The sequence below is a fragment of the Odocoileus virginianus genome, chromosome 5, assembly GCF_023699985.2.
Source record: "Odocoileus virginianus isolate 20LAN1187 ecotype Illinois chromosome 5, Ovbor_1.2, whole genome shotgun sequence".
Taxonomy (NCBI): Eukaryota; Metazoa; Chordata; class Mammalia; order Artiodactyla; family Cervidae; genus Odocoileus; species Odocoileus virginianus.
The window spans coordinates 57,278,661-57,293,852 of NC_069678.1; the positions used below are offsets into that span (position 1 = coordinate 57,278,661).

General features: G+C 37.0%; 1 protein-coding gene across 6 annotated transcripts in view; it reads right to left on the reverse strand.

Moving 5' to 3' along the window:
* LRRC7 (leucine rich repeat containing 7) overlaps positions 1 to 15,192 on the reverse strand; it is a 608,651-nt gene that overhangs the window by 481,166 nt on the left and 112,293 nt on the right. For 5 of the 6 annotated variants that reach the window (XM_070467940.1, XM_070467944.1, XM_070467942.1 and 2 more), the window contains exon 2: positions 8,386 to 8,483. In XM_070467940.1, the coding sequence (XP_070324041.1) occupies positions 8,386 to 8,483 (98 nt within the window). Of the gene's footprint in view, positions 1 to 8,385; positions 8,484 to 15,192 lie in introns of those variants that run through there. The other variant, XM_070467941.1, reaches the window with a different exon arrangement.

Genomic DNA, 15,192 nt, shown 5'->3' on the forward strand with positions numbered 1-15,192 from the left:
TCTTTGTTCCACAATATGAATCACCTTCTATGGATTATAACCTACTTATTTTGTTTAATGTCTGTTTTCCCCAATAAGAGCATAACTTTGTTGAGACTAGAAATGTTTGCCTTTTTTGATTTTTAAATTTTTTCTCACTGCGTATCACAAATACCTAGAACAGGGAGAGAGGCACACATGTGCACTCAAACAGTAGATATTTGTTGGATAAATGAATATAGTTTAATCATATTGCAGAAACCTTGCTAATCATGTACAGCATTATTTGGATAATAAGTAGAACATGAAGTGTTAAGACTTGTTTACAGTGGTCTTGGAGTTAAATCTACACTGCTTCACCTCTCTGCCCCAAATGATACCAGAAGAGTTCATGAAAGAATAGCAGTTTATATCTGAGAGAGATTGCCCTAATTAATTCCCCTGTAGTTGTCTAAGTGCTTAATATTTAAGCTCTGTAGCTTAAGACATAAAAATTATAAGCAACATTGTAAGTGGAACTGTTTCTCCACTCACTTATTTTCTGTGTAGAGAGATTTTTCCAACACTATAGACCTCTTATCTCTTTCCTAACTCTTACTAGGAAATGCAGTGATTTACCTTATTTGTAAATTTTGAAGAATTTGACATGTGTAGGCCAGCCCCTTCCTCCATCTTTCTTTGGGGTGAACCTGCTTTAGGGAAGACAAGGTGCACTGATCTGTTTCTCAGTGCTATACATTTTGTAGGAGGAATCCCCCACATGAGCAGGCCCATGGTTTTTCTGAACTGCTGTGGCTAAGTGGGTTAAGTATGCATTTGTAGTGAGAAGTCGATTGTTGTCAAACATCTCAGCTATGTCCTCCTATCCAGCTTTTAAAAGTAATGAAATTGATGCTTGATCTCTAAGTTCCTGATATCTTGTCATTACCTTAATTGGTTCCAAAATTATTCTGGAAAATGGAAGTTATTTATTGGATTCCTTTGAACTCCAATAGCGGCTTCCCAGGTGGTGCTAGTGGTAAAGAGCCTGCCTGCTTATGCAGGAGACATAAGAGATGTGGGTTGACCCCTGGGTCAGGAAGATCCCCTGGAGAGGACATGGCAATTCATTCCAGTATTCTTGCCTGGTGCATGCCCATGGACAGAGGAACCTGACGGGCTACTGTCCATAAGGTCACAAAAAACTTGGACACAATTGAAGCTAGTTAGCATACACAGGCACAGACTCCAATAAATATCATAGCATGAATTGAGTTTCATCATTTACAGCTTGTTAATTTTGGGGGTAAACTATTATTAGAGTATAATTGCATATCAAATATTATGCTTAATGCTAGTGGTAGATAAATGAGTAAGATGTATCTGTCTGCTCTTAAGCAACTTAGAAACTCAACTAGGAGGAAATAAACATGCAAGCAAATGATAAAATACTGTGCTGTAAGTACTGCACTATTAATCTGTGCAAAGTGTTTCAGGGACCTATAGGAGGGTGTTCCATCCTGCCATCTGCCAAGGAGAGGAGAACCCTTCATAAAGAAGGAATAAATTAGTACGGTAGCTACTACTGAAACAAATGGAAGAATGTAGAAAAGGCTGAAATTTTATGTGAAAATGTCTTTCACCAGATAACAGAACCAACCCTTAGCAAAAATATGTAGCAAGTGAATTTGTTTTTAAAATCCTCACCTATATAACCATTTTTTGACCTTTCCTTTTTCTTTCTGAGCATCCAAAGTTCTCTTGAGATTTGATTCTTTGCTGAGATTAGTGATCTAAAATCACTTTTATGTTAGAGAGTCTTAAGATTTGACTAGTGTTACCCTTGAAGGAATTTGCATTTAAAATAAGTTCAGTGATGATTCAAGCCCTAATTCAAATGAACGGTTTGCTAAGCCAGAGGTGCCAATAAAATTAGTCTTAGTGGATCCTAAAATTATATCTTACATAGAGTCTTGGGACAAATATAACTGCTGATAACTGAGAAAGCTGGTTTAAACCTGTGGATATTCCAGAGAAGAATTCAAGACATTTTTGCCTGAATTTCTGTTACCAACTTGAATGGAAAAGTTATCTAAAATATACCAATTTTGTACTAAGCTTGCATGAGCTTGATTTCAATTTTTTAATGAGTCTAAGAATGTTCAGGCTATGAATCTAATTTAATCTAATCTCCCTTTTATCTTATCTTTATAATACATCATGCCCAAACTATTAGTGAATAACGTATTAATTTCAGATGTGCTGATAAAATTCAACTTAAAAATGCAACTTTGTTTTTTTGTTATGACACTGTATAGTCACAATCTGAGATATTAATAAAAAATCAAACAAATAATAAGATTTTCAAGCTAATAAGTAATCACTGACCATTTGTTTCTTTTGAGGCCCCCGGTACGGAAATCATGTACATTATCCCTTTGACTTTGTTGTAGGACTTAAGAAATGGTCGCTGTAAAGAAAGACCCCAGAAATGAGAAGTAGGAAAGACTAGTTTTCTAGAATGGATATGCCAAACTAAAGAGATAAACAGAGATGAGTAGGAATCTGTAATTCAGCAACTCTGATGTTTTAGATACACGAGTGCTAGTTTCTAACTCTTTAAGCTACATGCACATGTTATATACCTTTCTTTGTATGATAATTTATGCTTAAAAAATTTTAAGAATTAAGCAGGAAGTGAATCCTGGAGAGCTAAAATGAGGGCATAGAATAGTGTGTGTAGGCATATAACATGGAACAGCAGGAATAAGATAGCTTCTGAAGTCAAACTTAACATTTGCATCCCAGCTTTGGCACTGACTGGTTGTGTGACACTGCATGAATTATTTAACAGGTCTGAGATCCTATAGCCTCATCTATGTACATGCGGGCTAAGTTGGTTTAGTCATGTCTGACTCTTTGCAACCCTATGGACTGTAGCCTGCCAGGTTCCTCTGTCCATGGTATTCTCCAGGCAAGAATCCTGGAGTGGGTTGTCATGCCCTTCTCCAGGGGGATCTTCCAGACCCAGGAATTGAACCTGCATCTTCTACAGCTCCTGCATTGCAGGTGGATTTTTTACCACTGAGACACTGGGGAAGCCCCAGCCTCATCTACACAATATGGCCAATAATTAAGCTTGACAGAAAGGAGGGCTGGCCCTAGAATGGAAGGGAGATGTAGAGGAAATGGGTTTCATTCCAAACAAGAAGGAAACTGTATTTTAAGAAAAGCTAAAAGAGCAACTGAAGATAATGGAAACACAACTGCCCACAAATTATGGGGCTCAGATAGGAAAAGAGGGCTCTGCATGATAAACAGAGGCCTGGAAGTCACTTTAATATCACTGGGGGCTTCCCTAATGGCCTAGATGGTAAAGAATCTACCTGCAATGCAGGAAAACTGAGTTCAATCCCTGGGTCGGGGAGATCCCCTGGAGAAGGGAATGGCTATCCACTCCAGTATTCTTGCCTAGAGAATTTTATGGACAGAGGAGCCTGGCAGGTTACGGTTCATGGGATCCAAAGAGTCAGACATGACTAAGCAACTAACACTTTCACTTTCAGATTCCTGATCTCCCAAGTACCACCTCTTCTATTTCTATGTTCCCATTCTCATCTCTAAAACAATTTGGGATAGCTATGTATACATAGACAAATATATACTATAAGCAACTGTATGGGATACAATGTTGAGTAACTTTACCTTTTCCATTATGCTAGGCCAAATGGCAAATATATTACCTTACTTTCATTACCTTACATTATCTAGGATTACTTTTAATACCAAACTAACTCTTGAATGTGATTGGTCCAGTATAATAGGCTTAAGCCAATGAGTACATAGCATTCTTATGGTGTATAGTGATGATACAGGAATAGGGATTTATCCCAATTTAGGCTAATGAAAGGAGAGAGAGTATTTTCTAGAGGCATCTAAGAAGTTTCCTAGCATAAACAGAAGCCCGGAAGAAGATAGTAACTCTTCCTCTGCACACTGACATTGTTACTCACATGTATGAGGTCTATAATTACATAGCATGGTGCTACCATCATAAAGGGTTACTTCAAACTTCCTTAGCAAATATGAGCCCTCCCCCACCCTCACTGCCTAAGAGCCCTGACCAAGTGAGTGAGATGACAGTAACACCAGGTCTTCCACACCGTACTGGAAACACTGGGACATAATTTGAAAAGAATCCAAGTATAAAGAATCCAAGTATCCAGAGACCCAATCAGTGAGAAGAAGGGTAGGCTTAGGATCTTTTAAATTAATGTACCCCACTTCTTATATCGCATTTAGTATTCCCTACCTCTCTATCCTGTTCACTGTAAATCATCCAAGGGCTTGATTGGTTTTCAAGCCTTGACACATACTTAGTGTGAAATTCTTAATAAGCATGGTTTCTGAAAGAGAACATTAAAATAGGAAACAGAATCCCAAAAGAAGGGGTAGATAAAGCAAGAGCAATCACAGCCAAAGTGAAAGAGGACAACCTGATATGCAGGGACGCCCAGGTACAATTCTAGATAGGAACTGGCATTTACAAAACTGGCCTTGAGTCATCGGGGAGAAGTTAAATCATGTTCAATAACTTCTAATATGAAGGCAAGAACTTGACTAATTATCATGATTTTTACCAAACTGGTTAATACAAGAATATTTTGACATTTTGTATAAATAATGAAGTAAACAACCATATTGAGAACGTACATATACCAAGGAACTGCAAAAGATCTCTAGATCCTAAATGTAGCCCGCAGCTAGACTCCTGGTCATACAAAAATCTAGACTCTTGGTCACAGAGCCACAAGAAAGCAAATTCTGCCAACAGCCTAAGTAAGCTTAGAAGCGGCCTCTTTCCCAACTGAGTGCATGATGAAACTTCAGCCTGGTGAAACTCTGGGGTAGAGAACCTAGCTAAGCCCCACCTGAATTCTTGACCCAAAGAAACTGAGATAAACTGTTTCTTAAGAGAGTAAATTTGTGGTAATTTATTACAAAGCAATATAAAATGAATACAGCATCATAAAGAGATTATGGAAGGTCTGAATAAAAGCTGTCTCAGCAGAGTGACTGAATAGGAGCCAGACTGCATTGATTTGGAGGAGCGAGAGGAGGGTAAGTGAAGTGAGCATAGACGACTCTTTTAGAGAGGTTTGCCTGGGGACAGAAGGAGAATGTAAGGGCTGTAGCTGAATGGTGCTTTGGTTTTGAGGACAAAGTTTTTATTTTTGTTTTTTAATGGGAAGTAACGAGCATATTTAAAAGTCTGCCTTTTCAAAGGATCAATTTTTACTTGGTTCTTGAAAATTTGTACTTGATTCTTGAAAATTTGCTTGGCTATGCTAAAGGCAGCATAGCTAGATATAACTTACAAAAAATAACTGGTTAAAAGCAATATGTCTGGTGATCTAATATCAATATTAACATTGAAAATATTGTAAATGATTATAAAAGAAAGTAGCATAAATTCTGTTATTCAGCTAAACCCTCTTGTTTGCAAATCTCCAAATGAAAGAGGGCTTCCTTGCATTTGGAGGATCCTGTCGACTGAGAGATAGCACACACACACACATTGTCAGAGTCAAGTTCCACTCTTCTTTCAATTCACAGCAAAGGGAAGCCACTATTATTTGACTTTCTATGATGATTTTCTAAGGTGGCAGCTTCCCACAGGAGCTGACCTGTAAGTCTTGATCCAGATCCCATATTGAATTTGTAGAATTATGAGGAAAGAACTTGTGTGAGACTAATTATGTGAGACAAATTACCATCTAACATAAATTACTATCTAACCCTGCTGCAAGAATTCCAGCTTTGTATCATTTGTTTACAACCTGTTCCTTGCTGTATATTATTATTTCTAAAAATAGTAGTTTTAATTTCCCTACATTTTAATTTCTTTGATTAAAACATGCTTTACTATCCTCAAATGGTTAGCTGAAAATAAGCACTGCAATATTAGATGAAGAGGGAGAAAGCAAGAAAGAAGAAAACTTGCCACATCCCAAGTCCTATACCAGGTACTTAATATAAATCATCCTTAATTCTCCAAACAAACTTTCAAGGAAGACTCTTTAATTATCCTAATTTTTCAAATAAGCAGACTGAATCATTTAGATTAAGAAAATAATACCCAGGGTCCTGCATCTGATCATATTGTGTCACATTAAAGAATAAATCCCTGTGCATAACTTTAAAGTTAATGTCTTAATTAACTACTGTATTGCTCTAATTCTAAAAAAGAGGATTCTTTCTTAGGGAATTAACAGCAGGCAGTACAAAACAAGAAGAACTATGTATTAAACTAACAAGGAATAATGCCAGAGAATATTACTTTGTATGTTTCTCATTTCTCATTATGTCCATCCATGTTCAACAACATAGTCAATCCAGTTGAGCTCCTGTAGTGATATTTCAAAACTTGTCCTAACTGCCATGATCCAGGTGTTGAGGATTTTCTTGTTATAACAGAACAAATAGGTTTTTTTTAATGTACCTTACATTAAAAACAATAAGACTTAGTTCTGAAATATGTCTATTATTATCAGTCTTTTGTAACCATGGTAATTTAATGTTATCTTGCAGCCAGTCACTTGACTTAGGCTAATGGTTTTTAGGTTTGAGCTTGCATCAGAATCTCCTGTAGGGCTTCTTCAAAACACACAGATTATAGGACTTGACTCTCAGATGTTTGGATTCAGTAGATGTGGGTTGTAGGTCTTAAAATTTGTGTTTCAACAGCACATTCCCAGGTGCTGTTGCTGGTCTGGGGACCACACTTTGAGACCCACTGGCCTAGACCAGGGTTTTAAAACCTTTTTCTGTAAAGAATCAGGTAAATACTTTTGGCTTTGTGGACCATATAGTTTCTGTCACAGCTACTCAACTTTTCATTTGTTGTGGAAAACAGCCATACACAATTCCTAAATGAACAGAGATGGCTGTATTTCAATAAAATTTTATTACAGAAAGAGGTGTCAGGATGTATTTAGACTGTAGCTGGTCAACCTCTGAGTTAGACCAACTCAGTATAAGAGGCCTGAAAAATGACTTTATATATATTAAATATACTCTGTGACTCCAAGAAAATCAACTATAGCTTTATTCGCAAAACTCCTTCTAAGTTTCTAAATAAAACCTGCAGACCTATAACAGAGACTAAGTTGATTGTGTTAAACCATCACAGAGGAGAAATCCCAGTGAACGCAATAAAGAAGCAATAGTTTTATGCACAAGTCTGCATTTTACAAACAGTTTTTGTTTTAACATGCCCATTAACTATATCGTCATTTTCAAATTTTAGTTTTACTTGGATATTGTTTATAATGTTGGAAGTTATAAATACACCAAATGAAGCACTATATTGAATGACATAGATGCCAACCCAATCAGATTATCTATTGACTTTCTAAAAAAAAATGAAAGAAAACAAAAACACACTGATCGCCATGAATATGGCCAGGTTTAATATATTTGGTCTTCACCCAGAATAGTGTACTTCAAACTAATTTAAAATACCAATATGACCTTAAAGTCTACTAAATTGTTTATGCCAATGAATCCACTGCATCAGCTCTATCCTTAACAACAGTGTAAATTCCTGCAAAAATACATGATTCGGATAAATTTTTGTCATAATCAATTGTGATTTAGTTCCCTGAAAATAACCAGATGCAAACGCCATGAGGGAAGCTAGTGTTATGCGTCATCATATAAACTTAAAATGCAAATACTGTGATAATGCAAATACTGTGATAAAAACATCTCCAACAATGCTATACATTAGAAACATTTAGACAAAATCTATGCAACTATATATTGTAATATTTTGATAAGTTAAAGATGGATTAAAATGGCTTTATGAGGGAATACACGACTCCTCATTCAAAATTTGTTCCTAAATTCAATTAATTCAAATATTTCATTTTGATCAATGGATTTATATTTGCCACTAGACATTTATTCTCTAGGCTAATGCAGTGGTTTTCAAAGAGTCCTTGGTTTGTCGTTGTTTTGTTTTTTAAAGGTTGAAAGAATATTGTGGTCAAAAGAAACTGGAAAATGTTCATTTAAAACAAATTTAATTTTTTTTTAACTTCTTCAGAAGCAATATTCATGGTACATATGTCTAAGAAAGATGTGGTAAACTGTGCAGCCTTTTCCAATCTCAATTGAACACAGAACCAAATTATAAGTAGCGCATTTTGAAGTACACAAGAAACAATAATGAAAATAATGTTCTTTGTGCTTAAACCCAGGTACCACATGATATTTTTTATAGTAAATTCAATTAGATTCAACAAGTATTTTGTTAAATACCTCTATTATTTGATTGATCACTTAAAGGTTAACATTTTAGTTTTGTTATGCTACTCACCTAAGTCTATCTAGAACAAAGGTAATCCTATTAAACATACTTACACTCCTCTTCAGGCCTCTTCCGAAGTGCTGCACGAACTTCTTTACAAGGACTTCTCTGATATTGTGGGGGATTCCTTCCCCGTATTAAGTTCTCCATCCTATAGGAGGAAATTAAAAGAGTAGTTTAATATAAAACTCTCAATACATTTTGAAAAATTAAATGATTTAGATCAAGAGTCAACAATTCAGGTATATAGAGACGCTTAGTAGACCACATCCTTAAGACTACCGAGCAAGGAGCAGGACAGTCGGGAGTGGCAGGGATTCTGCATAAACTGGAGAGGGCTTGACTTTTCTAAAGCATTCCAATTTTAAAAATATAGAAACCCATGTGGGTGAAACTAATATGCACATTCTCCAATCAGGGACTCATATGGGTTGAATGTTTGTGTCCCTACCCTCCTCCACTCCCCCCACCTCCCACCTTCACAGGTTGAAACTCTCACCCCTAAAGTAACAGTATTTTGATGTGGAACCCTTGAGAAGTAACTGGATTATCTGAGGTCATGAGGGTGGGGCACACATAATGGGATTAGTGTTTTTATAAAATGAGGAAGGCAGACTAGAGCTCCCTCGCCCTTGCACAGGAGGATTCAGTGAGAAGGCAGTCATCTACAAACCAGGGAGAGAGCTCTCGCCAGGCACCAAGTCTGCTGGTGCCTCTGTGTTAGACTCCAAGACTCCAAAACTGTGAGAAGTAAGGTTCTGTAGCTTAAGCCACCCAGTCTGCGGTATTTTGTTATAGTTACCCAAACTGAGTAAATCAGAGACCCACTGACTAAAAAAGTGAATACTTACAAAGCAAACACATTTATTAAAAATCAGGTTACACTTTAGGAAGAAAGAACCTTTCACCAGCATTCTGAATACCAGTTTTCCAGAGTTTACTTGCTGATTTTCTCTGTGCCAATTAAATTGATAAGGATTTTCTAATTCTAATTAACTGTGACTCCTTGAAAATATGGTTAATATAAAGTGCACTTCTCAGTTACTTTCAATGCTGACAACCAGAAAATAATAATAAATGGACCAAATACAACTTGAGTTGGAATATTAAACAGAATATATTCTGTGATTAGTATTTTCTGGTTTTAGTAAACCTGACAGTTGTGTGCCACCACTGTACATTCTACTTATTTTGAAAACATTAAGCAACTATTGAGTGTTCAAGATTTGAAAATTCAGAACAAAACAGTGACATGTATCATTTTGAAAATAAAAACATAAACTTATAAGAATCTGCTATATAACCCAGGGAACTCTACTCAATACTCTGTAATGGCCTACATAGGAAAAGAATATAAAAAAAGAAAAGAAAATATAACATAGCTTCTTAACATCTACATAATTATTCTAATGGAATACCACTGTGCTGGCTGATAGCATATATTGAAAACAGCACGGTTGTCATGGGTTACAGTAGTGGAAGATCACCTAAGGTTAGTAGTACAGAGACATATTTCTAGTGCCTAGAGAGGTAATTGGGAAAGGATGATCCAATAAAAGCAATATGTAAAATGGCATGAAATATGAGTAAATAACATTTTTGTACTGGAAGAGTAACATAATAGGGCTAGTAGTAAAGAACCTGCTGCCATTGCAGGAGACATCAGAAACCTGGGTTCAGTCCCTGGGTCAGGAAGATCCCCAGGAGGAAGGCATGGCAACCCACTCCAGTACTCTTGCCTGGAGAATCTCATGGACAAAGACGCCTAGTGGGCTACAGTCCATAGGGTTGCAAACATCCGGACATGACTGAAGTGACTTAGCATGCACACAGTAACATAACGCTATTCCTATTAGAGGCTGTCACTGGTTCTAAAAAACGCTTTTCCAAATATACTTACTGAAACCAATCTATTCATAGGTAAGGACTACTTTGTGTGTGTGTGTGTGTGTGTGTGTGTGTGTGTGTGTGTGTGTACTCACTCATATGCCCAGGATATGTATATAAAGTACAAGAAAATATTTCTCAATGTGTGATAACTTGAAACAATTTCACTCAAAGCTTAAGTGAGAAAAAAGCTTATCATTGTATGATAATACAATGACAGGTAAGAAAGTGAAAATCTCATGAGTTTAAGACATAATTTGCTTTAATGTTATATATGAGGAGCATGGTCTGAGCTTCCAGGACCAACTATGCAGTTTCAGTATAAACCATGCAAATTATACAAAATGTTCTAGATTCTGACTCTTTAATTAATTCAATGCAGAATTTTGATTACATGTTTCAGCAAATGCATGGATTTTCATGATGATATAACAATCCAAGTGAACTTATAATTAACCACTAGTATTCACAAGCTCAAGATAGGAAACTACACTAGTCTGCATTCCCACCAACAGTGTAAGAGGGTTCCCTTTTCTCCACACCCTCTCCAGCATTTATTGCTTGTAGACTTTTGGATAGCAGCCATCCTGACTGGCGTATAATGGTACCTCATTGTGGTTTTGATTTGCATTTCTCTGATAATGAGTGATGTAGAGCATCTTTTCATGTGTTTTTTAGCCATCTGTATGTCTTCCTTGGAGAAATGTCTGTTTCCTTTGGCCCATTTGAAATAGAACTGCCATATGAGCCAGCAATCCCACTTCTGGGCATACACACCAAGGAAACCAGATCTGAAAGAGACACGTGCACCCCAATGTTCATCGCAGCACTGTTTATAATAGCCAGGACATGGAAGCAACCTAGATGCCCATCAGCAGACGAATGGATGAGGAAGCTGTGGTACATATACACCATGGAATATTACTCAGTCATTAAAAAGAATTCATTTGAATCAGTTCTAATGAGATGGATAAAACTGGAGCCCATTATACAGAGTGAAGTAAGCCAGAAAGATAAAGACCATTACAGTATACTAACACATATATATGGAATTTAGAAAGATGGTAATGATAACCCTATATGCAAAACAGAAAAAGAGACTCAGATGTATAGAACAGACTTGTGGACTCTGGGAGAAGGCGAGGGTGGGATGTTTCAAGAGAACAACATCGAAACATGTATATTATCTAGGGTGTAACAGATCACCAGCACAGGTTGGGTGCATGAGACAAGTGCTCGGGCCTGGTGCACTGGGAAGACCCAGAGGGATGGGGTGGAGAGGGAGGTGGGAGGGGGGACCGGGATGGGGAATACATGTAAATCCATTGCTAATTCATTTCAATGTATGACAAAAACCACTGCAATGATGTAAAGTAATTAGCCTCCAACTAATAAAAATAAATGGAAAAAAAAAGATAGTAAACTACAACAAACATAACCTACAAATGCAAGTATCTACACAAAATTGTGATTTAATTTTAAAAACCAATTTTTAGTCATCATGATTATACTAATGAGGGATGACAACTTATCCTGGTTGGAAATCTATGTAAACCAGTCTTTTAGATGGGTTATTAATTTTCTTTTTATGTATCTGACTATTGAATATATGAAAAACGAAAGTGGTCTAATTGATTTCCATGTAACTACACTTGAGGGTATGCCAGAAAAACTGAATGTATGTTAGAAAGTACTGCTAAGGATTCCAGGAGAGTTTCACTTACAATGGTAGCTAATTGGTATCAAAGATCATAAAGAATCATGGTGCCCAAATGTTGCATTATGGGAATGCTCACAAGTAGATATGCAAGAGATTATGCAGTATTATCAAAGAAGTATGGTTTAAATGGGATGAGCCCAGGTTCTGGAATTGGACTGCCTGGGTTAAACTCCCATTCTGTCTCTTAAAGAAATATTTCAGGGAAAGATAGTTATTTTGGTGCTTCCCAGGTAGCGTTAATTGTAAAGAACCCTCTTCCCAATGCAGGAGACACAAGAGACATGGGTTTGATCCCTGGTTGGAAGCATTCCCTGGAGAAGGGCATGGCAACCCACTCCAATATTCTCGACTGGAGAATCCCATGGAGAGAGGAGCCTGGCAGCCTATAGTCCATGGAGTAGCAAAGAGTTGGACATGACTGAAGTGACTTAGCACACACTCATGCATACTCATATATAAAAAATATATATTATATGTAAATATAATATTACACAATGTAAAATATAATATTACACAATGTAAAAATGCTTATCTGCTAATTAATTGTTGATTTTTAAAATCAATTAGTTATTTTAGAAACGCTTGCTTTCATTTGTGATATTTTAAATTTTTAGAACCAAGAAAAAGATAACTGGGGTCAAGGAAATTCATTATAAACTATATATACAACACAGTAATAGATGAATATAAATTAAAATAGCATTAAAAGTTGTCAGAATGCTAAGTGTTATTATACCCAGTGGGAAATATACTTTGAATCAAATTAAATGTGTTACACAGCAATGTTCATGTCCAAGCTAATATAACTGTGAGATTTCCACCCTCTTGAGATTATACTTCTGGCTACTTGAACTCTTCTACCAGATGACCAGCATCATCTGTGATCTACAGTTTGCATTAAATGGTCAGACAAAATGACCAAGAATGAAGCCTTGGAGCACTGCCAGGACACAGCAAAGATGCTATTCTAGCTACTCTCAAGCTTGGCATGTCACCAGCAGGAGTGTGTTAACAGTGCCAGCAAGAAGAGACTAAGTGTGATGACCACAGGCAAGACAGATGCTCTAACAACTCACTGAAGAGCTCTGGAAAGTGCAGCCTACATGTCAACTGCTGGGAAGAAATAGGGGCAGCCAGGCTGATATCAAACAGCGTGAAAAAGCAATCAGAGGTCATGAGCAACCATGTCCACAACTCTCTTGGCAGTGTCTCCAAAACATAGGTCACGAAATTATCTGAGCAACTTTATATAATACAGATTCCCCCATTTTCAGTACTAATGACTTCCATTCAATAAGCTGGGGTCAGGTCCAGGTAGATATATATTTTTTAACATTAATTAAGTGAGTACATGAAGTTTGTATATTGTCACTCTGCTTATTTAACTTATATGCAGAGTAATCATGCAAAATGCCAGGCTGGATGAAGCACAGACTGGAATCAAGTTTGCCAGAAGAAATATCAGTAACCTCAGATATGCAGATGACAACACCCTTATGGCAGAAAGTGAAAAGGAACTAAAGAGCCTCTTGATGAAGGTGAAAGAGGAGAGTGAAAAAGCTGGTATAAAGCTCAACATTCACAAACCGAAGATCACAGCATCTGGTCCCATCACTTAATGGCAAACAGATGGGGAAACAATGGAAACAGTAACAGGCTTTCTTTTCTTGGGCTCCAAAATCACTGCAGATGATGACTGCAGCCAAGAAATTAAAAGATGCTTGCTCCTAGAAAGAAAAGCTATGACAAACAGAGACAGCACACTAAAAAGCAGAGACATTACTTTGTCCACAAAGGTTTATATGGTCAAAGCTATGATTTTTCTAGTAGTCATGTTTGAATGTGAGAGTTGGACTATAAAGAAGACTGAGTGCCAAATAATTGATGCTTTTGAACTGTGTTGTTGGGGAAGACTCTTGAGAGTCCCGTGGACTGCAAGGAGATCCAACCAGTCCATCCTAAAGGAAATCAGTCCTGAATATTCATTGGAAGGACTGATGTTGAAGCTGAAGCTCCAATACTTTGGCACCTGATGGGAAGAACTGACTCATTAGAAAAGACACTGATGCTGGGAAAGATTGAAGGCAAGAGGAGAAGAGGACAACAGAGGATGAGATGGTTGGATGGCATCACAAACTCAATGGACATGAGTTTGAGCAAGCTCTAGGAGATGGTGAAGGACAGAGAAGTCTGGCGTGCTGCAGTCCATGGGGTTGCAAAGAGTCAGACATGACTGAGGGACTGAAAAACAACAAAAAGTGCTTCTAAAACAGCCTTACACTAGTTCTAATACTGGCTTTGGGAACCCTTGTAAATAAAAATATGTATACTTGAAGATGTAGGAAATGGGAGTTCAGTGAAGTCATTCTACTGGTTCAGAGGTAAGGTGAGGTCTGGTGAGAAGACTGCAGTTAGGACAGGTACTATCAAAAATGAGAAGAGTGGCCAAAGCAACAGAGTCAGGCTTGCCATGTCAGTAAGTTTAAAGTGTCTACCATGTGATACCAGTAAAACATCTTTTTCTTTCCATAGCTACTCCGTCTGTCTTGATATTCCTTCCAGGGCCTAGACTATGGTCAATAGGCCACAAGTATTTAATAAATGATTCAATGGATAGATGAAGTCTGCTCTATCCTGGCAGAAACATTTGGAATATTCTCCATTTTCATTCCAAATTTTACCCATCCTTGAAGATCTATGTTTAATTTCTGATTACACTCAAAAACAAATCCAACCACTTCAAATATACTCAGTTCTTGCATTCTGAGTCTTCTCTATGATATCTACTAAATGTTTGGAAGTATAACCAAAGATTTTCCAGCTAGTATTATTCTTCATTTCAATGTTTGGATCCTTTACTCATATAGATTCTAGACCATTTGAGGGCTTTGACATAACACATTACATTTGTCAAAATACTGTCATATAATTTGTTTCATTTTCTTGACAATTCTAAACTATATAGCAGTGCATTACTATCTACAGATGAGACAACAGGAAGTCTAAGCAATTAAGTAACATATGCAAGGCAACACAGAAGGGCCAGAGGAAGGACTTGAACTCAGGTCCTTTGACTCCCAAACTGTAATCTTCATCTCACAATGCATAGAAAAGGTTGTCAATCTTTTCTTTTTTCTAATGTTTAGTGTCCCAAAAAGTAGTTTTCGTACTGAGTTGTAGATGTTCACTAAATCTTAAAATACAGAATATTTATCAGTTACTGTCACTTTAACTTAGGCTTCTATTAAGTCTA